At 52.1% G+C, this 25,895-nt stretch overlaps 1 protein-coding gene across 3 annotated transcripts in view; it reads left to right on the plus strand.

Moving 5' to 3' along the window:
* Nucleotides 1-11,154, plus strand: part of RORC (RAR related orphan receptor C) — a 79,952-nt gene extending 68,798 nt beyond the window's left edge. For all 3 annotated transcript variants that reach the window (XM_075907070.1, XM_075907069.1, XM_075907071.1), the window contains 5 exons: nucleotides 622-754; nucleotides 1,468-1,575; nucleotides 3,254-3,364; nucleotides 4,533-4,642; nucleotides 5,621-11,154. In XM_075907070.1, coding sequence (XP_075763185.1) covers nucleotides 622-754; nucleotides 1,468-1,575; nucleotides 3,254-3,364; nucleotides 4,533-4,642; nucleotides 5,621-5,782 — 624 coding nt within the window. In that variant the 3' untranslated portion in view covers nucleotides 5,783-11,154. The remainder of the gene's footprint in view (nucleotides 1-621; nucleotides 755-1,467; nucleotides 1,576-3,253; nucleotides 3,365-4,532; nucleotides 4,643-5,620) is intronic.
* The last annotated feature ends 14,741 nt before the right edge of the window (nucleotides 11,155-25,895 follow it).

Raw genomic sequence — 25,895 nt, forward strand, 5'->3', positions numbered from 1 at the left:
GAGGTGCAAAGCGCAGTAAAAGGGGCTGTGAAAACCCAGGAGGAACTGGGGAGAGTTGGTCAAAACCACTCCCTTGTAACTGGTTTGGGACAGAAACTTGGATTTTCGACTCAGTGAAATATTGCAAGGAAAATTCCCCCTTCCCACGAGAAATTTTCCGTTTTTCTTCACCCCTCCCCCCCCCCCCCGAAAATTCCTGAATGTTCCAAAATGGAAAATGTTGGTTCAGATTCGCCCCTGCGTTGACTCATACCCCTGTTCTCCTCCCGGGGCTAGGCTTCCCAGACGGACTTCATCCCCTACATTCCACCAGGGTTAGGGACACCCAAGGGGGAGACCACAGTGCATCATGGGAGTTGTAGTCTAACCGGGGATCCCAGCCATTTGTGGAGAACAGGAGCATGAGATACCCAGACCACATCTCCCATGGGGCAAATGGAGTGTCTGGAGCAGGCATGGCACGCGGCCATGGGGCTGCCACGCCGCGTGGCCTGGGGCCCGTGGAATTTGGGGGCAGCCACACCAGGCATGGTGGTGGGATAAGGAGCAGCCACCCGTCATGAGTCATGGCCCATGGGCCAGCCGGACAGAGTGGTGCAGCCGTGGGCTTGTCTCTTTCAGTCCATGGAGGAGATGTGGGAACGCTGTGCCTGCCGCATCACAGAAGCCATCCAGTACGTGGTGGAGTTTGCCAAGCGGATGGGAGGCTTCATGGAGCTGTGCCAAAACGACCAGATCGTGCTTCTGAAAGCAGGTACGTGGCTGGGACTGCGACTGCCAGAGCCCCAGAGAGAAGCCCCTGGCCTCCCCTCCCCCGGGATCCCTCGTGCGCCCGGTGTGAACAGCCTCCCTGGGAAACCGCCCTGTATGCGGAAGTGCAGCGCCTGGCCTGCAGGGGCTGTTGGTGCCTGCGTCTGTTGTGTTCTGGCCTTTAACCCTGCTGCAAGACGCCATCGTGAAACCGGGGCTGGTCCCCAAACCACCAGCTCCCTTTAGTGGGAGCCGCCCGCTCGGCCCACGTCCTGCTCGCCCGCCCCCTCTGGGGTGGATCGTTCCCTGCTAATTTCCCAGCCGCTCTGAACGGGACAGAGTGGCCGAGGCCAGGTTTTGTGTGAATGTCAGCGAGAGAGCAGTGAAGCCCTCCCTGGTATGTGCTTGCCTTGCCAGCCATGTCCGGGCCACCGCCTTGCCACTGCTGTAGTTAGCCAGGCTAGCACAGGTGAACCTAGCTCACTACTTGACTAGCTAGGGTGCCCGCCTGGTGGCCATGTTGGCAAGCTGCAAAGGCTGTGGCTGTCAGCTCCTACCCCCAGCCGGGGGTGAGATACCAGGCCTGTGGCTGGCTTGATTCCCCTGCTTTCCTGCCTCAAGGCAGCGACCTTGGGACCTCCGCGGAATCTCATTTCTGCTTATCTTTGCAACTCCTTCGCTCCTTCCGCCCCCTGTACCCCGGCTCTGTTTTTGCAGGTGCCATGGAAGTGGTTCTGGTGCGAATGTGCCGTGCCTTTAATTCGGAGAACAGGACGGTCTTCTTCGAGGGCAAATACGCGGGCCCAGAGCTCTTCAAATCGCTCGGTATGATACCCGCGGTATTACGGTGCAGCTCAGCAACTGAGCCCAGGGCCCCCGCTGTACACTAACACATAGAAAAAGACAGTCTCTGCCCCAGAGAGCTTCGCAGACTAAAGAGTCTGGAGCAGTGTTTCTTAAACTTTTTAAGACCGAGGAACACCAAACAATCATTTTTTTAATGAGGAACACCGAGGATTTTTTTGTTGAACAAAAAAAAACCCAAAAAGGGTCGGGGGGAAAGTTATTGAGAGGAAAAAAAAAAGAGGTCGCCTGCCCCTTTAAGGGTGGCCATTTTGAATTCTGTTCTCCACGGCATGCCTCCGACTGCCTGGTCACACTGGTCTGGAGTGATGACCAACCTCCTTTTACAAATGGGGAAACTGAGGTCCAGAAAGGGAGACCAGGATTTTCAGGCGGGGGTCAGCTCCTGTTTAGGTAGAGAAGTGAAGCAGCCAGGTGTTTTTAGGAGCCACAGTTCTCCCTTTGCTCCCATGCTGGGTTGCTGAGCGTATTTGAAACACCTTGCCCAGTGTCAGCAACTGAGTCACGACTTCAAGTCCAAGTCCAGTGTCGTAACCACAAGACTGGCCTTGATCTCTTGCTTCCATGGGACCCCACTGCCCCTTTATTACCCTGCTGTCGGGAAACCACCTTCCCATTGTAAAGGACCCTGCTGAGTTTAGGATTTTGACTGTTCTGAGTCTCTTTGTGCCTTGGGTGAGAAATTCCTCTCAAGGAAAGCCAGTGCTAATGTCTCTGTAGAGATAATCTCGGGGGGAGGAGGGCGATGGATCCTTCCAGACAGAGCAGCCAGCGCTGCCTACTGAGGTACTGAAGAAGGCGACTGGGTTGAGTCACGCCTTGTGTTCGCTCTCATTTTCCCCCCCATTCTGGTGTGGAATGAATTTTGTTATGTGCACCAAGGCATGTGTGGATGTGCACCACCAGTAGAAACACCTGCTGCCAGCTGTGGGCGCTCTGTGAATCAGCTGGGCAGCACCTGATTCTCTCCTGGGTGGCTGCCCAAGTTCTCCGCACACACGGAACACTGGCTCTGTCTAGTGTGAACCTCTGCTCTGTTAGATCCGGAACGGTGACTTTGATTTGCGCCCAGCTGATAGCTGAGGGGCTGGCTGGCAACCAGTTGTGAAACTGGTTTCTTTTCTAGGTCCCTGGTTCAAATCTAGCTTGTGGCACTAAGGCCCAACTAGATTCCCAACCAATGGCTGCTTAGACTGTAGGCTCCTTGAGCCCAGCAGACATCATGTCCCGTGTGCCTGGGCAGTTACTAGTGCAGTGGGGTTTGACTGGGCTGAAGCTTCTGGAATATTAAATAATGTTTCCCGGGCCTCTTCCTGGTTCCTGGTAGCGAGGGGCTTGCAGCCCAGATGAGCCTGTTGTGGCTAATCTCAGAAGAGACGCAGAGGGTAATATGAGCCCAGGAGACTGGATTTCCCCCCCAGACCCAGGGGGTGTGGAGGGCTTGTCCCGTGAGGTTCCCCAAATGGTTTGGATCCCAGAGGCAGATGGGACAGTGGCCGGGTGGTCGGCGATGCCTATCGGCCCTGCTGGAGTCTGGCTAGACAGGAGGGCTAATCCGGCCTAGGGGCGGCACTGGAGAGGAGGTGGGGTCGTCTGGGAGGAAGCGGAAGGTGGCTGACGGCTCTGCTCCGCTTCCCAGGGTGCAACGAGCTGATCAACTCCATCTTCGACTTCGCTCACAGCCTGTGCTCGCTGCACTTCTCCGAGAACGAGATCGCACTCTTCACCGCCCTGGTGCTCATCAACTCAAGTACGTGTCCGCCTCTGCTGCAGCGCCTCACTCCCAGGGCTGTGGCCTCCATCGTGGGGGGTGGGGGACAGCTGAGGTTAATTGACAGCCGCACGAGTAGAACCGGTCAGAAAATGGGGGGAGGGGGTTTCCGTGGGAAATATTGACTTTTTGATGATCCCCCCCTGCACCCACCTCAGAAATATTTCACTTCATAACGGCACTGCAGTGCCTCTTGGGAGTTGTAGTTTGAGTGCCTCATGCTCCCATTCTCTACCATACGGCAGGCTCTCTGGCGGGACTACAACTCCCATGATACACCACGTTCTCTCTTGGTGAAGGGAGGTATCCTGGGAAATGTAGTCCAACCAGAGAACCTGGCGATCACACAGAAGATATCTTGAAACCATCACCCCCAAGTGGCATTATGGCAGCCTTGTAAATTGAAATATTTCAGGCTTTGGCTGGAAAATGTTTGGTTTTCAAGTGGTCAGTGTGATCAATGGAATATCAAAACCGGAACGACAAAATTCCTGTAATCACAACCCCCTTGCTGTCCATTAAACACCAATGGAATCAGCCCCAACTCAGCCCTTTCCTTTCTGAATCCGGTATCCTCTCCTCCCCAGCCAGCAGAGAGGGGCAAGCGGCTGGGTTTCACCCCAAGGTGCCCGTTTCCAAGTCAGCGCTGAGGGTGTACCCTTCCTCCCCCAGTCTGGTCCTTGCACGTGGAACCAGGGAGAGACTGATGGGGCTTTAGAATCACCCTTTCTTGTCCTACTGCATCTGGCAGGCCATGCACCCCCAACTCCTGTGCTCAGTGGCCCAGGCTTGGATCGTGGAAGGAGGCGAGATGTCACTCCAATCCCATTGACTAGCATTTGACCAGGGTTGGTGTCCGTGGCTGGACAGACTCTGTCACAATCCTCAGCCCCAGCGGAAGGTCATTCAGACACTCCAAAGCACTTGGCCAGCTCAGTCTGACTGCATTGGGCTGAGCTCCATCCATCCTGTGCCTTAAGCTGTCACACAGCAGCACGACGGGCTCTGGGCAGCGTTGCTCACCCTCCTTCGCTCAGGAAGCACCGGCCCACGAGGACAGGTGGGCGCGGGCCGAGAGGGAGACACCCTCCCCCTGACAGCTGGGCCTGGTCAGGGCTCACCGTTGCCTTCTCCCGTCTCGGTGCAGGTCGGCCGTGGCTGCAGGAGAAGGACAAGGTGGAGAGGCTTCAGAACAACCTGGAACTGGCCTTTAAGCACATGCTACGGAAAACCCACCGGGAAAGCATCCTGGCCAAGGTAAGTGCACGGCCACACGGGCTCCGCCTCCTGTGTCGCAGCCCACGGGCGCGCCCGACGTAGGGCCCCTCTCGAATGCTGCTGAGAGCAAGAGTGTGGGGGCACCCTGCCTCTCAGTGCCACCCCGATGCCTCATCTTTGTGCTACCTATTCCTCCAGAGGCCCCACTCCAGCACCACCCGTTCCCCCAAGACCCACCCTCTGCCCCACCTCTTTCCCTCTCAGATCCCCCCCACAGCTTGCTCTTAGCACCCCCCACCCCTATTCACCCTTATGGCCAGTAAAAAGTGGGAGGGCTAAGCCTTCCCCTCTTTTAAAAGTGGAGGGGCTCTCGCCCCCTCTATTCAGACACCCCTGCTTGAGGGCCTGTGTTTGGGTCTCTTTACTGGGTCCCATCTCTGGGGCTAGTGAGCTCCCAATGCTTCTGTGCTGGAAGGAGAAACTCAGAAGCAAAGCCTTGTGCTTTCATCACATGGCTCTTATTAACGCTGGGGGGGTGGGGCTGTAGCTGGATACACATGCCCAGTGCATATCGAGAGCTGGGTCACCAAGGCAGGAAATGTGCACCAAGCAGACAGTACACTCAGGTTGGACAGTCGGGACTTTCCCTAGAGGATTCTGGGTAATTATGCAAACATTCCTTAGAAGACCAGTAGGTGGAGGGTTCCGAAAGTGGGCTCATGCTCACAGACCATCAGGGGGCAGCAGAGTGCGCCCGCATATACACGCGTGTGTGTGCACACGCACCCTCAGACGTGTTCGGCATCATCACAAGAGCTCACAGACGCCTTGGGCCTTGTCAGACCCGTTACTGCCCTGATCCAGCTGCGACCTTCTGCACTCGTTTCCCCCACCGAGCAGCTCTGGGCCCCCGAGGCCCTTGGCTGGCTGTGGAGCTGGTTTGCCCTGTGGGGCGGCGGGGGGGGCAGTCTGTGCCTAGAGATCAGTGTTTACACCGCACGCCTCTCTCCCCTCTAGCTGCCGCCCAAAGGGAAACTGCGCAGTCTGTGTTACCAGCACATGGAGAAGCTGCGGTCCTTCCGGCAGATGTACCCCATCATCGTCCACGCCGTGTTCCCCCCGCTCTACAAAGAGCTCTTCAGCTCCGAGTGCGAGCTCCAGGGAGCAGCGGCAGAATGATCCCCGCGGGCGGCTGGCGCCCAGAGACCGTCTGCCGCCTCGCCCCGGTCTGTCACATCTCCTGCTCCTTGAGGGGAGGTCACGGGGAGGGTTGAACCCCATTGGAACCCGCCCCCTTCCTCCTCTTTCCCATGTAGCACGGTGGAGGGATGTGGCCGGCGCATCAGAGCAAACAGCTGGGAGCCAGGACTCCGTGCTTGTCTAGACCACCAACTTGAGCAGCACTGCTCCTTTCTCTGGGCCTGCTTCCTCTCGCGGCAGTGCAGGGGGAGGGAGACACCACCCCCACTCCCTAAGGGTGGCGTGATGCTTAAATAACCCGGTGAAGCATTTTGAGAGTCTCCACTGGCAGGTGCTACAGATGCGCAAAGTATTATTGGGGAGGTACCCCGAGACCCCAGGGCGATGGAGACCATGGGGATCACTAGCTTTTGCTGTAATATATTCAGGGCCGAGGAAAACATGCTGCCCACCGTATTACTCCAGTGACTAGACTCTAGCGCCGGGCCCGGGTAGTTCAAATACCTCATTTTTTTATTTCTCTTTTTTGGTCACCTTACAGATTTGTGGCAGGAGAATTTTTAACCAAGCTGTTTCAAAATAATAGTTGTACATAACATAGAAGTCTATTTTTAAACGTCTGCCTTTACATCTGTCCTGCAGCACCAAGGGAGACACACACACACGTCCCTAGCCCAAGTTCTTGTATTCCTTATTAACGTCCAGGAATCGACAAGAAATTGTGGCTTGGTCGAAAAGTAGTGGGTGTGCACTCTGCTGCCCCCTGCTGGGAAGAATCCACCTTCCCATAAAATTCTCAGGGTTTTAAACCCAACATGTTTTTACTCACAGTAAAATATATATATATTGTATAAAGTTAATATAATAAAAGGCTGGTTTTACCGTTGAGGCTATTTTTGGAAAGCAACAAATTCTAATTTTCTTAAGTACGGAGCTTTTAGTGAGCAGGAGCTGACAGTTGTTTACAAGGGGAATGATTTTCTAAATCTCCTTTTTCTAAAAGAGCTGTTCCCCCCCCCGGGGGGGTATAAAGCAATTTGGGTTGAACTAGCTGGGGGTTTGCACGGCTGGATTCAGAAGCACAGTCACCATGATGGGCGCCCATCCATTGGCTTCAGCCGTCTTTGGATCAAGCAAGTAGATCATGCAAGCCCCCGTGTCACTTCAAGGCCCCAGGAGGTCCTGGCGATATCACGGCAATGGGATTGCTCTGTAAAGTGAAGCATTGGTAAGTGTTTGCAGGATCAAACCCCATGCTCCTTGTCTAAGCTTGTCCGTGGCACACGAATGCTGTGAGGCAGCACCCACGGAAGGACCTTGGCGTTGGGCCCCTCCAACAAAGGGCAGCAAAGACTCAGGCTCAAGGGACCGGCTGGCAGAGGATCGGGCCCTTCGTTGCCCCACAGCACTTAGTCCCACTGCCATTTGTGGTCAGCCTGGAACTTCTTTTATAAACTTTTTGACAGGCTGAAAGTTTTTGGCTTTGGTCCAACCCGAAATGGATTCTCTATTTCCACTTTCCAAACGGAAAAGTCCCTTTATATTCCCCCCTCCCCTGGTCTAATTCCCTGTCTCTGCCGTCTCCAGACACCCATCCAGCAGCTGTCTTACTAAACAGAACACCCCACATTTCTTTCATCTCTGCAGTAAGTAAGCCAGCGAGCGCCGCCTGGGGCTAGTGCGGATGCTCACACCAACTCCAGGAAGCATCTTCCTACCATGACCTGGCCCTGCTCATGCTGGTCAGCTTCAGCCACACCTGCCTTTGGCTTTTTTACGTCCTTCAGGGCACGTCTACACTAGGAAATGATTTGGAAATAACAACTGCCCAAATAAAATCGAAATAGCCTGTCCCCACTGTGGGGAAGCCTCAAAATTAGTCCGAGGCAGGCTCCATTGTTATGGCCGCGCTACCTCAGACGTAGAACCCCAGGAAGCAATGGGGAGTAATTACTTCGAATGACTCTGGGGAGTCGTTATTTTGAAAGAGCAGCAGCAGAGCGTCCACACTCCCGCTATTTTGAAATATCTATTTCAAAATGAGCGTTATTCCCTGAGGCAAGCAGGTGTGCAGATTTCGAAATAACCGGCCCCTTATTTAAAAAAATAACGGGTTTGGTAGTGTGGACGCTCCGCTTATTATTTCGAAATAACTCCCTGGTGTAGACCAGAAACTGAGTTAATCTCGGCATAGCTGCCTGTTCCTCTCCAGTTTGCCACCCCAGCATCTGCCCTATTCATGTGACTCCTTTGTCCTGTTCGAAGCGCTTTGCCCATCTAGAAAAGTGAAAGACGGGAAAAGATTTGCTGGGTCCCATCTTCGCCCATGGTGGGGCTGTGCTCTTAAATTGATGTACGGCCGGCATTAATGCCGCGCCTCTCTCTGTCCTGCCGAAGGGCTAGACCAGTGGTGGCCAGCCTGCAGCCTGAGAGCCGCATGTCGCCCATCGGGGTTCTGTGTGTACAGGGTTTCCAGCCACGTAGGGTGTTTTCCTACTGGTGTAATTAAAGTGACACACTGTGACGTAGTGGGGGTACCTGGCTGGTTTCTATGCTGCTGGCTCTGGGGTAACCCCCACTGGCTGCTGTGGGTACCACGACCCAGCAAAACAGGATGAGTCACTATGCAAACCAGTATGGCCAGACACCCCCCATGGAGAGGAACAAAGGAAGGTGGAATGCTGCCCTGGCTGGGGGGCAGGGCTGGAAGAGTGTTGGTTAGTGGCAGGCTGGGAGCATGGAGGAGACAGCCTAGGGAAAGGGGCTGGAGTTTAGGGGCCCAGTCTCCCCCATCTCAAGGGGGCCTGAGGCAGCCTAGCCCAGCTCTGGGACCAGATTCCATCTGTGCTGTGCTGTATCCTGGAGAGGCAATAAACTTCCTCTATTTCACCGGCTGGTGCAGTCTGTTTGTGCCATTTCGGGGTGCAGGAGACGGGGGACCCCCAACACGCCGTCACACACACACACACGTAAAACCAGGTGCAGGGAGGGGCGGGCAGATTGCACCCAGCACTGACTGTGAGAGCCAGGCGCTCCCTCTGCAGCCAATCAAAGCGCGGCTACAGTTCCATCGGCACCTCCTGCAAATTCTAGGTCCGCAAGCACTGGGAGCAAAACCATTCTGTCCAGGGAGACTGTCTCGGTTCCGACAATCTTACAGCCCACTGAGATGGAGGAGGCCTATGCCTTAGTCGTGGTTGCCCATTGCTGGGCTAGATACTTATGAGATTGCAGCAGCCTGGCCGTTCTGGAGCTTGTATTCTTCAGTTTAGGCAATGGAGGGACTTTGGCGGTCAGATCCAGAGCGGCTCCATTCAGCCCCCAACTCCAATAACCCAGCTGTGTCACATGTAACAGGCCTGAAATGTTTGTTAAGCAAAGAGCTAAGTGTCCCTAGCAATTGATCTCACTCCCCCTCCCCCTCCCGTCCCCCCAGCCTGACAGATCTGTCCTCAGCCTTTTTCCCTTTATTTCATCTTATCTCCTACCTCCTGGCCATGGGCTGGCTCTTTACATTTACCTGGCCGGCATTTGCTGCTGTTTGAGCCGATGTGGCACCATCTTGCATGAAAATCCAAGGAGAAGGAAGGACATCGCTTTAGCAGGTACAGAATTCTTTGCTGGGCTCCAGTCCCAAAACAATTGGCTTAATGAGCCGTCTCTTCTCAACTGCTCTTTCACGATTATTCAGCGAGAGCTTTAGGAAGGAAGGTGGCACTTAGTTTGTCACTAGACCAGGTGCGAGTCTAACAAAGGCCGAATTAACGATGGGGAACTTGCACGGGCTCCGGGTTGTGTGACTTGTTCTGTGGGGGAGTGCTCGGTTGTGTCAAAGATACAGATTTCACGGCGGAAATGCTGATGCTTGCCGCCAAATTAGAGCTGCCTGAAAAATGCCAGTTGTTTATTGTGGGAAATTGGTGGCAGCCGCAGAAAATCTCCCCCCTTCTCTCCAAAGTTTCTGATCAAAATGTGTCCATTTTTTGGCAGAAAAACCAGCCCCGCTCTAACTGAAAAACACCCATAAATGCGTCTGTTAAAAATTATCTGTTTTCAACAACACAAAAAGGGAAAATGTTGATTTTTTTTTTAGGCAAATCGCTGACATGTTTTGACCAAAATGGAAACCATTTATATTGGCCAAAAGCCATTTTGTTTTATTTTAAAAATTGGCCTGGTTTTAAGTGAAGCTAGTGCCCAGCCGCACCGTGTTACTGTCTAACGTCTAACCTCTTTGCCAAATGGATTTGGTTTTGAATCGGCTCTGAGATCAATTGATAATTACAGCATTCGCCTCGTGGAGGGTAGAAGACACAACCCCATCCACTGCCGGGAAGTGAGGCGTTCTGGGTTCGAATCCTGCCTCTTTCCCATTTGCAGTCATTGCACATCTGCTGTGGTACATCCAGCCTGTCTGCTCTTGTCGGGCGGCCTCTGCAGGGTCGAGTGACTTGCACCTGGTCTAATGACAAACTAAGTAGGGTTTGGGAGGCCCATCCCCTGTTGCTGCCTGCAGGTTTTTGACCTAGGGTTGGGCCTGAGGGTAGCCATGCTGCTGAAGACCTGATTTCCAGAAGATCCTGAGCATCCATTGGAAGCTGAAAGGCACCTAACTCCCTTTGAAACCAACAGGAGTTTGGCACCTAGAATATCTTTTAAATTCTAAAGCCTGAGTCTTTAAGGGCAATTCACCCCCGATTTGTAACAAACACCCCAATTTCCTAAGCACTTTTGAACCTTGCACTGTCTGGATTCCAGAGGAATTAAATTGATTGACCCTCAAAACCATCTGCCTCTTTAGAAGCATCACTCGGACAATCCCGTTTCCAGCACATAACAGACAATCAGACCTTTTGTCACCTTAGGGCCTAACTGAACATCTGCTAGCTTGATCCATAGCTGACTCTTAGCCCAGTAACCCAGCGTATCTGCTTTGCTGATCCGGAAACCTCTTTGCATTCATGTCTAGGTTACCGTTGGTTTTCGGTTACATTATTTTAGTTTAAAAAAAAAAGTATAATCCAGTAAATGTAACCTGCAATACTGTCATTTTGTAAAACGGTTTTAAATATTTAAATATTTTGTCAAGACAGGTTTGTAAATATTTAAAAGTTGTAATTTTTTTAATAGCGTGATCATTCTTTAAAAAAAAAGAGGAGGTTTTAGGTTTCTTTTAATTTAATTAAAACTTATGGTGCGTTTTTGTTTTGTTTGTTTTATCTGTTTACTTGCCAGAGTTTAAAAATATGATGCAGAATGCACATTGTAATGAAAAATTTATTGAAAAGTATTCAGTTTTATCTGCTATTTTCAATAAACTAGGTTGCCAAGCAATGGTGCCAGGCTGCTTATTTATGGCTCCGCAGTTATTCAGAGTGGTGCAAACCCTTGTGACTTTATCCCGAATCCAGTGCTGTTTTGTTACTCACTAATTTTCCCCTTCCTCTGGGGCATGGAGCTTGGTTGCCTTCGGGGTGTAGCTCACCAAACCAATTCCATGCCACTGCAAGCACCTTGTGCATGTATCACAGCTCAATTCCCCACTCTGACACTCTGAGTGCAGAGAGCCAGCTAGTAGAATAAACTCTGTACAATCTGTCTCTGTGACTAGACACTATTGACCTCCTGTGGTCCAGCAAATCCTCTGGTTCGGCACCAGCCACATCCCAAGGTGCTGGACTAGGGAGGTTCGACTGTACTATGTTAGGAGCTGAGAGTGACAGAACAGAGTCCCGCAGTGCTAGGCGCTGTACAGACATAGCCAGACCCCTGCCCCAAAGACCTAGGTGCTGTATAAAAAAAGAAAAAGGGAACAGTCCCTGCCCCAGAGAACTCCCAATCAAGGGTGATGATGTGGCATAACAGCTGGCCGGAACTAGATCAGGGGGCCAGAGGGGCAGGCAGCAAGAAGCCACAAGGTGGGAAATAGCCCAGGCAAAACTGCAGCCCCCAGGTAAAGGGGCTGAGCTAGTTGTTACGGGCAAAGCCGGAGAGTAGCAGGGAGCTGGGTTTCCCTCTCAGCCAGAGGGAACGGGGCTGCAGGCTGGCCCTAGACCTGTGCTGCCATCCCACAAGCTCCTGGTCACGGATCCTCCTGGTTTGCTGCCAAAGGAGAGTCAGACCAGCCCAGGGCAGGGAATTCCCACCAGGGCGGGAGGCAGCCAGCAATCCTTGGGCATCAGGAGAGGCCTTCCCTGGAATCCCATGAAGGAACTAAGGGCTAATGCATTGTTGCCAAGCAACAAGGCTTCGCCACTGAGGAGGGGTCAGCCTTTGCCCTGCCAGGCCTGGGGCTCTGCCCTGGCAGTGTAGGAGGAAGCTGACTGGGAGCCGCTCAAGGGAAGCCCCTCCTGCCCCAGACCTGCCCCCGCAAAGCCAGAGCCCCCTCCTACAGCCCAAAGCTCCCATCCTCAGCCCCGCCCTGAAGCCCACACTCCAGTCAAATTATTTTGGGTCGTGGCATCAATGATTTTCTTCAACTGGGTGATGAGAAGAAAAGTTTGAAACCCGCTGTCCTAGGGGACAGTTTCCACAGCTTATGATCTACCAGTGAAGGGTGGAAGAAACTTTCATTATCCCCATTTCACAGATGGGGAACTGTGACGCAGCGACACCCCCAGCTCTCTCCAGTGCGTCACTAGCAGAGCAAAGGGCTGACACCAGATCTTCTGCACCTTGGTGGGACCCCGAGACCCTCTTTTCTCTCTCCACGTCCAGGAACTCAAACAAAGGAATATTTGCCACATTGCCACATGCATCCACTGCTTTGGAATGAGACCAAATATTAAATCAGCCCAGAGGGTATTTTTCATTACAATGGTTGAAAGGTTTATCATTTGCAGTCCTTTCTCATCTTAACTGCAAGCCCCAGCATAAAGCTGCTATATGCATCCAGACCCTGGTCTTGCTCTGTTCTGAACTTTGGCACAGTGTTCCTATGCACTGTTAGACAGCTGCTGTGTTCCAGCCCTGAGGTGGCTGCATGCATGGGGAAGTGATTCCCATGCAGAAAGCACTCAAGCTGAAAGGCCCTGTAGAATCATGATCCTGTTATTGACATGTTTTTAACATCACCCTTTCCGAATGTGGCAGACTGACCCGATCCCACCCTTCATACCCTGGCAGATGCAACATGAGTCATGGCAACATTCATAGACTTTCGCTGTTCTAATATTCAGAGCTTAATTTAGAATGAAAGGGGCTGGACTCAAGCAATTTTTTTACATTCATAACTAACGCAGCAAACCCAGAAGTGTTGGGTCCCTGAGCTTCCACGCCCAGAGGTGCTGGCCTCTGAGCTGCCAGGCCCAAAGGTGCTGGGCTTTGAACTGCCAGGTCTTGAGGTGCTGAGCTCTGAACTGCCAGGCCCAGAGGTACTGGACCCAGAAGTGCCAGGCCCAGAGGTGCCGGGCTTTGAACTGCCAGGCCCAGAGGTGCCGGGCCCAGAAGTGCCGGGCTTTGAACTGCCAGGCCCAGAAGTGCCGGGCTTTGAACTGCCAGGCCCAGAGGTGCCGGGCCCAGAAGTGCCGGGCTTTGAACTGCCAGGCCCAGAGGTGCCGGGCCCAGAAGTGCCGGGCTTTGAACTGCCAGGCCCAGAGGTGCCGGGCCCAGAAGTGCCGGGCTCTGAACTTCCAGGCCCTGAAGTGCTGGGGCTCTGAACTAGGGTTGCCAGATGGTTTAACCAAAAATACCGAACACCCTCCTCCCCCCACCCCCCCAAAAAAAACACCAGGGAAAAAGTTCTGTTGAGAAAAAAAAAGAGGAGACCAAAGTTGTTGAGCAAAAACCATAAAAGAAAAAAAACCCAGCATGGCCCCTTTAAAAAATGCTTTTGAGGCTTTTTGGCTCTAACAGGCTGCTGGTGGTTGTCCGCCATCTTGTTTTCCTGCGCCGGGCCAGACAGCTCCCCTGCGGAACCAGGTAAGCACCCGAGATTTTCGCCTCCTGGCCGGGAAAAAAATCAGAAAATACTGGGCATTTTAGGACATTTCAGGTGTCCGGTATTTTCTGAATTTTTTTACTGGACAGGAGGCAAAAATACCAGAGTGTCCAGGTCAATACCAGACACCTGGCAACCCTACTGTGAACGGCCAGGCCCAGAGAGGTGCCGGGTTCTGAGCTGCCAGGCCCAGAGGTGCCAGGTTCTGAGCTGCCAGGCCCAGAGGTGCCGGGTTCTGAGCTGCCAGGCCCAGAGGTGCCGGGTTCTGAGCTGCCAGGTTCTGAGCTACAAGGCCCAGAGGTGCCAGGTTCTGAGCTGCCAGGCCCAGAGGTGCCAGGTTCTGAGCTGCCAGGCCCAGAGGTGCCGGGTTCTGAGCTGCCAGGCCCAGAGGTGCTGGGTTCTGACCTGCCGGGTTCTGAGCTTCCAGGCCCAGAGAGGTGTTGGGTTCTGAGCTGCCGGGTTCTGAGCTTCCAGGCCCAGAGAGGTGCCGGGTTCTGAGCTGCCAGGCCCAGAGAGGTGCCAGGTTCTGTGCTGCTAGGCCCAGAGGTGCTGGGTTCTGACCTGCCGGGTTCTGAGCTTCCAGACCCAGAGAGGTGTTGGGTTCTGAGCTGCCAGGTTCTGAGCTTCCAGGCCCAGAGAGGTGCCGGGTTCTGAGCTTCCAGGCCCAGAGAGGTGCTGGATTCTGAGCTGCCAGGCCCAGAGGTGCTGGATTCTGACCTGCCCGGTTCTGAGCTTCCAGGCCCAGAGCGGTGTTGGGTTCTGAGCTGCCAGGCCCAGAGGTGCCAGGGCTCGCCCCTGGCACAAGTTCAGCCCTGCTGCTGTTTTGTGCCAGGCCAGCAACAACAGGCCTGCAGCAGGGGCAAAGAAAAGATGGCAAACACAACCCCTCCTCCGCTCCCAACTGACAATCTGCCGTCTTGGGGTTTAATAAACCTTGCTGGCTCACTGTGGCCTGATCCTGTGAGGTGCTGAGTACCACAGGTCCCAGGGAAGACTTGGGAGCGCAGGGGTGGGGAACCTTTGTGTGTCGGTGGCCACGGAAAGGTTGGGGGCAGCATACAAGTGAGAAGCCAAAAACAAAACCGAAAAACAAACCCTCACTGTCGTGGCGCCTGACTGAGAAGCAGAAAGACCCTCCCCACGTCCCCGTCACACACCAGAGCCTGGGGGCCCACGCTGGTAGACACCGTGTGCTCCAGGACTGCGGTGGGAAGGGCGGGGAGGGCTAGAGCAGTGTTCCTCAACCAGCGGCATGAGTACCCTTAGGGGGGCTCGAGAGACGTCTGGGGGGTATGTCAACACAACTGAAATGTGGAGAAAACGGAATTTCTGTTGCAAGATTTTCAGCGCTTTATGATTTCTGTCCTTTTTACACCCCAACATTTCATCGCCCGATTTAGTTCTTTAAACAAATGTGTTGCAACGGTAGAAAAAAAATGTGTGTGTCTGAAAACTGTAGGTCCTGGGAGTACTTAGATATATTTAAAAAGGGGTACTTACCCTTGCCTAGAGAGCACCAGCACAGACTCCCCAATGCTGGGGGGAGCCCTGAGCCTTGGGGGCCGGAGCCAGGCAAGCTGGGGACCACATCTGGCCCCCAGGCCTTAGGTTCCCAATCCCTGTAGTAAAGGGATCCCCCCCCCAAAAAAAAAGTCTACTCCCAGGACTACAGGCTGGAAACTTGCTTTATTTCACTGCCTCGCAACAGAGAGTTTTGGGGGGAGTGGGTAGAATCCAACTAAACAGGAATTAAGGGTGTGTGTGTGTGTGTGGAACATGCCTCCATCCCCTAATTTTCTGAGTAACCCAGTGAACCCTTGATGATCCTCTTACCTACCACAGTCAGTGGAGGTGCGGGGTGGGGAACAGAGGCACTTGCAGAATGATTAACCCCTTGAATGCTGCAGCCAAGCCCCAGAGCAGCAGGAAGCAAGCTGCAGCCTACCTCACCCTTCCAGGTGGGGGTTTGGCATTTTTTCCCTGTTCCTATAAGAGCGGGGAGGGCAAGGCCCAAGCGTAATTTTTTCGAGCCCTGTACAAACGTATAACATGGGTCCCCTCCCCCACACAGCCCCCAATTCACAGCCTGGGGTAAAGGGTGCCCTTCCGCGCCCTCCCCTCCCATGTGGGGATGCTAAGGGCGGGGGGGGGAATCTCAGTCTGTTCCGTAGGAAAAAATCCTCCCTTCATCTGCCATGAGCCAGGCGGGCTCGCCTGGGGTGGCACATTGCCTGGGAAAAGTGAGAGCCACGTGGGTTGGAAGGCAGCAGCAGCAGCAGAGCGAAGCTGGGATCTCACACACACACAGTGGCGACTGTCATCATGCAACCCAGAAGCATCCTCGCACCGGCCGGCACCCGATGCTCCAGGTAAGAGGCTGCGGGGCTCCCTTGGCCACCTCTGAGCACTGGACAGAGGCGCTGAGGTCTTGTGTACCAGAGCGGTCACGTGGACCCTGCTAGCAATGGAAAGGCAATTTGCAAAGAGGTTCTTTTGCCTCTGGACCGGGCAGCAGCCTGTAGCTGCAAAGCCTCTTGTGGCAGAGCAAGAGGTGGGTGTGGGGGGGGGGTCTCTCCCCCGGAAAAGCTTAGACTTTGGGGAGATTGGTGCTTGGAGCAGCTAAGTGGGGGAAGGGACATTGAAAGACCCCTGCAGAGCTCAAATTGAGAGCAAAAAGACTGGCATCGGTTTGTTCAGCCAGCAGCATCACCGAAAACGAGGGAGAGGGTTAGAAACCAAGAACCCAGCTTGTTCCCTGACCCAAAACCAACCTGTCACCGGCATGTCATACTCTGCCCCTTCTGAAAAAATCAGAGTGAAATGCCACTGGATGAGGAGGGGGATGCCAACAGGGTACATACATGTTTTGTAGAACTTGGGCTCTTGAAATGGGACAGATTGCTCCGAGGAAAGGGGATGCTCCTCAAATGCAGCTCGCTCATTTCACTCGCGCAGCCTGATTTTTACATTCTGTCCTTTGCATTCGAGCGATTCCAATAGAGAGGAGTAATCTGTCCCCGTTGGCTGTCGCCATACGACAGGCGGGCTACATTCTCTTGGGAGGGCTTGGTCGATGCTTTTGTCTGGCGTTTTGCAGACTGATCCCTTTTTTGGTGTGTTTTTAAATATCCAGGGCAAGGATGTTATCAAGTTAGACCTGAGTTAACATGCATAAGAGCCAACGCTGCAAATCAAACGTGAAGCACGTCGACTTCCCAAACATTTCCATGTGCTTTTTCACTGCCGGCTTTTAGTCCAATGCTCTTCCGAAGGAGAAGCGGTGTGCTTTTCCTTTAGCCTCTTGTTAATCCAGCTTTTTCTTTCTTTTTTGCATGACACCCGGCTGAGACAGTGTGTGAATATCTCAATTTCTAATGCACGTCTTAGCTTTTTGGGGAACTAAATGGCTTTGCCGTCTGGAAAAATATTTAAGTCTTTAGTGCTAATCCAGAGGATGAGAAACCAAACACATTGGGGTAAGCTCTCAATGTTTGCAAGCCAGCAGGGCTCCACTCACTTAGTTTGACGAGTTTTAAAAATAACTGGCTGTTGATCAGCCACCAATTCAACTTGTGCAGAAGGAAAGGCGGGTGCATCGAGTTAAGATTTCTGTTGTGTTAAATAAACCCAATAATCTCCTAAACTCAGTCAACTGATTAGATCCAGACTATTCGTGGAGGAAAGAATGAGTAAGGATAGCAAGAGCTTTCTAATCCATTTCTGAAACAAGCCAGCATCAGCAGCTACCAGAAATTGGCTTAAACCCTAAAGTACAAATTCCTACCACAGGAATTGTTAGCAAGAACTGTGCTAACTCTGGATCTTCTAGTTATTCAGATCAATGTCCAGTCTTTCTGAATCCTGCCAAGTTCTTGGCTTCCGCGATTTCCTGTGGCAGTGAGTTGCACAGGTTTGTCACACATTGGACACAAAAGTCTTTCCTTCTCCCTGTTTTGAATGTGCCACCTTTTCATTTCATGGCTCATCCCTTTGTCCCAAAAGCTGGAGGGAAACTAGCATCCGGAAATCTCCAACAGGGTCAAGATCTGCAGGCCGACGACACGTCATTGGCTGTGGTGCCCTTTAAAGAAGTGCAGCCAGTTTCTGCCGCTGCTCGTTGGGGGCTGAGTGCAAATAGCAAGGTGTGAGCTGGCTGAAAAGCAAAGCCCGGAACTGTCATATGGAAAGCAGCAGCCTTGCTTTACTTGGGCTATAATTAGCCACGATCAGAATTCATGATGTAAATGCACCATCATGCCAAGGTTGGCTATTTAAAGCAGTCGGTAATGTGCAATCCTACCTCAGTCAATAATACATGATGGCTTTGTGCTGTCCCTGGACTTCTGGGAGAAACACGGCTCATAAACCGCAGCCCTTTAAGGACACCACTTCCAGGAGGTCATTTCCCGGTGGGATCGTTGGATTTGGGCTGCCCCGGGAAAGGACAGGACAGCTTAGTGGTTAGGGCGTGAGCTAAGGTCTCCAGAGAACCAGACATAATTCCCAGCTCTACCACAAGCCTCCGGGAGGGTGACCTTGCGCAGGTCACTCAGGGCCAGATTCACGCAGGCGCCGTGTATTTCATGGGGAGAGGGAGGTGCCTAGGAAAAGGGAAGCTGCACACGCTAACTAATCGTGCAGAGCAAAGGTATCAGGGGAAGCTGGGAGAATATCCAGCAGCCCTGTGGTCAAGGACACTCACTCCCTTTGGGTGCAAGAGACCGGCGTCCAAGTCCCTGCTCCAAACCAGGCTGAGCAGAGGTTTGACTTTCAGGTTGGGGAACACACACATCTGATCACCCCTAGGTGATCTGTGCTCAGGTGAGGGGTACTCATAGCTGGCCTCCTCACTCGGGCCCTGCAAGGGAGACAGGTGGGGAAACACCTGGCTTGAAAACCACCCCAGGGGCTGAGCAGTTTGTTAATTGCAGGGCGAAATCAGGACTCGGCTTTGCCCAGGCTGGACAGCAAAAATCTTGGCAGGGGAGCAGGACCTGCCTTATCCAAGCACACACTATACAGCTGGGCAGGGCCCCTGAAAATTTGGGACTCCACTGGGTCTTAATGTCCACCTTCCCCACCACCTCTTCCTATCCCGGTTCTGTGGTTCTGCCTCCTCTGGAGAGGATCTGAAAAGTGATAAAGTCTGCCAGAGCTATTAGCAGACACCGAACCTGTGAAAGAGCCATTCAAGTGGCAGAAAGGGATCTAGGGGTCATAGTGGACCACAAGTTGAATATGAGTCAACAGTGTGATGCTGTTGCCAAAAAAGCAAATATGATTCTAGGTTGTATCAACAGGTGTGTTGTAAGCAAAACTCGTGAAGTCATTCTGCCGCTCTACTCTGCACTAGTTAGGCCTCAGCTGGAGTACTGTGTCCAGTTCTGGGCGCCACATTTCAAGAAAGATGTGGAGAAATTGGAAAGGGTACAGAGAAGAGCGACAAGAATGATTAAAGGTCTAGAGAACATGACCTATGAAGCCAGGCTTCATGAACTGGGTTTGTTTAGTTTGGAAAAAAGAAGATTAAGGGGGGACATGATAGCGGTTTTCAAATATCTAAAAGGGTGTCACAAGGAGGAAGGAGAAAATTTGTTCCTCTTGGTTTCTGAGGACAGGACAAGGAGTAATGGGCTTAAAGTGCAGCAGGGGAGGTTTAGATTGGACATTAGGAAAAAATTCCTAACTGTCAGGGTGGTCAAATATTGGAATAAATTGCCAAGGGAGGTGGTGGAATCTCCCTCTCTGGAGATATTTAAGAACAGGTTAGATAGACATCTGTCAGGGATGGTGTAGGTGGAGCTTGGTCCTGCCTTGAGGGTGGGGGGCTGGACTCGATGACCTCTTGAGGTCCCTTCCAGTCCTATTATTCTATGATTCTATGATTCTATGATTCTAAGTGGAAATGAAGCCGTTCAACAGGCATTTGCCAACCTCAGGTCTATACCCTCAGACTACGTCTACACTACGAGAAAGGCAACAAATATGCTAATGAGGGACTCATTTGCATGAGTCGGGATCTCATTTGCATATTTTCTGCCACTCCGTTTTTGCGCAAAAACAAGCAGTGTGCACCTTTTCTTTTTGCACAAAACCCCCTTTTTCCTCAAGATCCTTATGCCCCCCAAAAAGGAGGTCTACCGATCTTGCGGAAAAAGGGAGGGCTGCGCAAAATGAAAGCGTCCACACTGCTTGTTTTTTGCGCATAATCCTGTAGCGCAAAAACGGATTGGCCGAAAATATGCAAATGAGATCCCGACTCATGCAAATGAGTCCCTCATTAGCATATTTTTTGCTGAGAAAACTCGTCGTGTAGACATAGCCTCAGCTTCTGAATCTACTGGGTTAGTCAATAGGAGCTGAGTTTAAAAGGTGCTTTAAAAGATTTCATTGGTGCGTTGCGGAAGATTATAAAATCACATCTCTAAAACATCATCATCCCCCCTACCCCAGCTGCCATCGGGCACGGGACGCCGGTTTAATAGCACTGCATGGGGCCCCGCCAATGCTAAGGCCGGCCCTGGGTGGGGAGACCCTCGCCCTGGCAATGAAATTAAAGGCCAGTTCTGCTCCGTGGTGGCTGGGGAAGGGGCCGAGTGAGGAAGAAGCAGCAGGGATGAGAAGGGGGGGAGGGGAGGAATTCCACAATCCCTCTCTCGGCATTGGAGGGGGCTGGCCCTGAACTGGGCTCCTGAGCAGAGGAGAGAGGCAGGAGGCCAGGAGGGACGCGGACCTGGATGAGCTCCAGCGGCGAGCCCTGATAATAGGACAGGGTCTGGGTTCCCAGCGGGTTCGATTGAGGGACAAGGCCCAGGGGGACGGCAGTTCGCTTAATTTGTACTTTGGGGGCTGGCGTGGGCGGCGGGTATGCTAGGTGGGGGAAAGCTCCGCCTCCCAAACCACCAGCCTGGCCCGCCCACTCTCCGCTCCCAGAATACCTACTATAGTGCTGCTGTCCCTGAGCGCCCGCCCTGCCCTGCTTCCCCATGGTGGGGGCGGGGGAGGAGGCGGGTTGGCTCCCATGGTGGGGCAGGGCCTTGGCAGAAGGGGCTGGCCTCCCCCAGTGCCTATCTTCACCCATTGCTCATAGGGGCTGGGATTTGTTGAGGATCCCAGGGAGCCCTTTGGGTCTGCCCTCAGGGAAGGTTTGAACCTAGAGATGTGAGGTGAGACCAGCTGCCAAGTCCAGAGGGGGCCGACGTCAGCTGCCACCTACAGTGTCCTTGGCCTGGAACCCAGTATAGATGCTGGACCAGGCTTCCCTCACCAGCCATGCAGGAGGGGGACACGATCACTCTGAGAAGGGGAATAGGACAGTGAAAACCTGGAGAGAAGCCTGTGAGAGCCATAGGGCTGAGGACTAGACCTCAGGTCATTTCATCTTTCACAGGGGCTTTCTGTTCCCCCAGAAGGAGGGCACTAAATTGTTCCTTAAACCCCTTGTGCATCTAGCCTGTCTGTGGCTTGTGCCTCAGCTTCCCCATCTGTACAATGGGTATAATAGCATCATCCTTCCTCACAGTAGGGCTACCAGCAGACCCAGCCAAAGAGTCTGTGGGGCCCAACGCGGCACGCTGTGTTTGGCTGTGCCGCACGGCCAGGCGGCTCCTAACCAGGACAGCAAGCAAGCGAGTGGGCGGGCGGGCGCCAGGCAACACGGGGCTCTGAAGGTGCAGGGCCTAAGGCCGGGCCTGGTTGCCAGGTAACCAGTTTTCGACCAGACACCTGGCAACTAGTTCTTCCAGAGACCCTGGCAGAGCGGACCAGGCTGTTTACAGTCCGGTGGGCAGTGCATAGGGGCCTGGGGCTCAGACAGGCTCCCTACCTGCTCTGGCCAGAAAAGTGCCTTAGATGAGCCTCTGCAGGAAATACCGGATCAATGGCTGCTCCTGCTTCATAGGCGGCCATCTTGGAACAGGAGGGAGAGTGTCAGTCAGAGGAGGCAGTGTGTTCTAGTGGTTAGAGCCAGTGTCAGCAAACCCCACCCCCTAGCTTCTAGTCCCAACTCAGCCAAGGGTTTGTTGAAATCCATGGCACACCCACATCTTAAATACTGTGCACAAATGTGGTTGCCTCATCTCAACAAAGATACATTGGCATTGGAAAAGGTTCAGAAAAGGGCAACAAAAATGATGGGTTTGGAACGGCTGCCATATGAGGACAGATTAATAAGACTAGGACTTTTCAGCTAAGAAAAGAGACAGCTCAGGAGGGATATGATAGAGGTCTATAAAATCATGACTGGTGTGGAGAAAGTGAATAAAGAAGAGTTATTTATACCTTCCCCATAACTCAAGTACTAGGGGTCACCAAAGGAAATTAATAGGCAGCAAGTGTAGACAGTGCCAAATGATGAAATAAGCTATGCAATTTGTGTCACTCACATTGCATATCTTATTTCCAGTTATGGTGCAGTGGACATGCATCCTAACAGGGTTCAAAAAGTAACTAGATAAATTCGTGGAGGATAGGTCCATCCTATTTTCAAAATAAATTGGGGAGGGGGGGGGGGAGAGAAGGAAAAAAAGTGTGTGGGGCGGGCGGGGGGGGGGGGGGAACAGTCATTTAGAGTCTCCATGCTACATGAAGCTGATAGAGAAACTGCAAATTGTTCTTAAGTAAGTACCCATTGTTTGGTTTTTTTTATGTCATTAGGATGTGGAATGTAGCGGGCCATCCAGCCAATGTCTTTATTGATACCTTTGATTTTTTTAAGATAATAATTGAGGGATTCATCCTGTCACCCATTCCCATTGGCAAACAGAGGTGAGAGACATGCCGAACATGGTGTTGGATCTGTGTCCGCGCTGGCTAATAGCCTCTGAAGGAGTGATTCTCTTGAACTTAGCTAATTCTTTTTTGAACCCTGTTATAGTCATGGGCTTCCCAACATCCACCGACAAAGATCTACAGGTTGACTGTGAAGAAACAGAGGGGTAGCCGTGTTAGTCTAAATCTGCAAAAGCAGCAAGGAGTCCTGTGGCACCTTATAGACTAAGGGTATGTCTACACTACCCCGCTAGTTCGAACTAGCGGGGTAATGTAGGCATACCGCACTTGCTAATGAAGCCCGGGTTTTGAATTTCCCGGGCTTCATTAGCATAAGCGGGGAGCCGCCATTTTTAAATCCCCGCTGCTTCGAACCCCGTGTAGCGCGGCTACACGGGGCTCGAACTAGGTAGTTCGGACTAGGGTGCCTATTCCGAACTACCGGTACTCCTCGTTTCAAATTCAAATCCCGGGCTTCATTAGCAAGTGCGGTATGCCTACATTACCCTCCTAGTTCGAACTAGGAGGGTAGTGTAGACATACCCTAACTGAAGTGTAGGAGCAACATCTGACGAAGTGGGTCTTTGCCCACGAAAGCTTATGCTCCTACACTTCAGTTAGTCTATAAGGTGCCACAGAACTCCTCGCCACTTGTGAAGGAACACTTACTTTTGTTTGTTTTATATCTGCTGCCTGTTATATCTGCTGCCTAATTTTTTTGTTTGGGGAAGGAGTAAATAACTCTTACTTTTTCATTTTCTCCACGCCAGTCATGATTTTATAGACCTCTATCATATCCCCCCTTAATCATCTATTTTCCAAGCTGAAAAGTCCCAGTCTTATTAATCTCTCCTCATATGGCAGCTGTTCCATAACCCTAATAATTTTGTTGCCCTTTTCTGAACTTTTTCCAACACTAAGATGTCTTTTTTGAGATGAGGCCACCACATCTGTATACAGAGTCAATAAGATATTCTCGATCTTATTCTCTATCCTTTTTTAAAATAATTTCCAACATCTTGTTTGTTTGTTTGTTTGTTACCGCTGTTGCTGTTGTGTGGATGTTTTCAAAAAACTATCTACAATGACTCCAAGGTCTCTCTCTTGAGTGGTAACAGCTCTTCTTCCCTGAGACTTTCACCCCCCTCATCAGCACAGAAGCTGTCTGACTGGGAAATGGGATCATTCTACTGCAGGGGTGGCCAATCCATTCTGGGCAAAGAGCCAGTGGATCCAGCGCAAAAAGCCAAGACAAAGTAGTTGTCGAGCAAAAAAAAAACAACTGTCCCTTTAAGAAAATGCTTTTTTGGCCACATCCGGCTCTTTAATGCTCCATCCTTAATGGCCACGCTGCACAGCTCCCCTGCCCCGGTGAGCACAGGGAGCCAGGAGGAGAGGGGGTGCAGAGGCTGGCTTTACGAGCCATGGGGGGGAGGGAGCTTCACACAAACCATCTACCCATAGGACAGGTAATCATACATGCTACATTGGATGCAATACACAGGATAGCCCCCACTCTGCTGCTGGGCTCCTGCCTGCCTTCTCTTTTTGCTCCTAGAGCTTATCATTTGCTTTTTAAAAGAAGTCGAAATAAAAGCTCCCAAAATTCACAGCTCAGCCTGTGGAACTCCTTGCTAGAGGATGTGGTGAAGGCTAGGACTTTAACAGGGTTCAAAAAAGAGCTAGATAGATTCATGGAGGTTAGGTCCATCAATGGCTATTAGCCAGGATGGGTAGGGATGGTGTTCCTAGCCTCTGTTTCTCTGGAGGTGGGTGACAGCGGAGGGATCACGTGAGGATTACCTGTTGTGTTCCTTCCCTCTGGGGCATCTGGTATTGGCCACTATCAGCAGACAGTATGCTGGGCTGGATGGACCATTGGTCTGACCCAGTATAGCCGTTCTTATGTTCTTTCTTGATTTTTTTTTTTAAATCAGGTGGTTTTGGTTTTAGTTAAAAGAACGCTAAGTGTTAAGTGTATGTAGCCCCTCTCCAACTCTGCTTCTAAACCCCCTAACAAAACTCCCCTGGCCCCCACCCTTGGTTTCTTATCTTTGGATTGGAATAGCTGACCGTGCTTTGGGGGTCATCTGTGAGTTGTATCTCAGGAAAGCTTATGCCCTTAATACATGTGTTAGTCTTCAAAGTGCCCCTGGACTCCTGGTTGTTACCTTAGCCCCCTGCCTCCCTTTATAAACAAACTCCCTGCTGCTCCCAGCTTCTCAAAGCATCATGGTCACACTCAGGCTGGGTTGTAGTTAACATTGCGAGAGCCAGATTCCCAGCTATGAATAGTCATGGTGCCTTGGGCCCATATAATTCGCTGTCTGTGTCCGAGCCTCTGTTTGTCAGGGCTGGGAATGGGCGACAAGGGAGGGATGACTTGATGGTTCCCTGTTCCGTTCACTCCTTCTGGGGGGCCTGGCACTGGCAGACAGGACACTGGGATAGATAGGCCTTTCGTCTGACCCAGTGTGGCCGTTCTTATGTTCTCATGGAATGCTACAGGGAGGAGGAATACGCAGTGCCCCAGCTGGCCCCAAAGGGTGTGCATGTGGAGGTGGCCTATGACTTTTTCACTGTACCTGTGAGTTGCACAGTGTTCTGCTGTGTTAGCTTGGTAGCCCCAGGAGCTGTGATTTTGGGGAGCTTTTATTTCAACTTTTTTTAAAAAGCAAGTTTCTAGTCCTATGATTAGGGAGAAAAGCTTGAACACCTGCTCCCGCAAGGCTCACAAAGCAAATTAAAATCATTCAACGTTTCTTTAAAAAGCATGCTTTTTAAGACTTTCTCGGGGGACGGGGGGAGGTTTAAGGGCCTGATTCGTACTTTCTGAACACTGCAGCTAGCGAGAGTATGTGTGCAGTCAGACCACGCCTTGTCCACCTGTCAGCCTCTGGTATTGTAGTATAGTGCTCAAAGGGGCTAACTGGGTGACTCAGAGAACTGTGGGTTGGGACCACATTCTTAAATCCTCAGCACTTCTAAGGAAGACTGCTCCCAGGCAAAGCTCAATGTATGTGGGATCAGACTAGGGCAGTGGTTCTCAACTCGTTTTAATCCACGGACCACCAGGCCAATCAAAAAAATTTTGTGGACCACCTCCAGCACCTGTAGCACAGGAAGAACGACACAGCAACCACTCAGCACAACAGCAGTAGCTACACTGACGCTCAGAGACTCAGACGGAAGTTATTGGCAACACAACACGGTTGCGTCCTAGGTGACGCTATGGATGACACGCCGCATGCTTGTGAACACGGAGTAAAACAGCTTAACGACGGCACCTGCTCACGCCATGTGCCTTTGGACAATGTTCCTGTGGACCACCGAAAAAGTCACCATGGACCACCAATTGAGAACCACAGGACTAGGGGGACCAGA

The sequence above is a fragment of the Pelodiscus sinensis genome, chromosome 24 (assembly GCF_049634645.1).
Source record: "Pelodiscus sinensis isolate JC-2024 chromosome 24, ASM4963464v1, whole genome shotgun sequence".
Classification (NCBI taxonomy): domain Eukaryota; kingdom Metazoa; phylum Chordata; order Testudines; family Trionychidae; genus Pelodiscus; species Pelodiscus sinensis.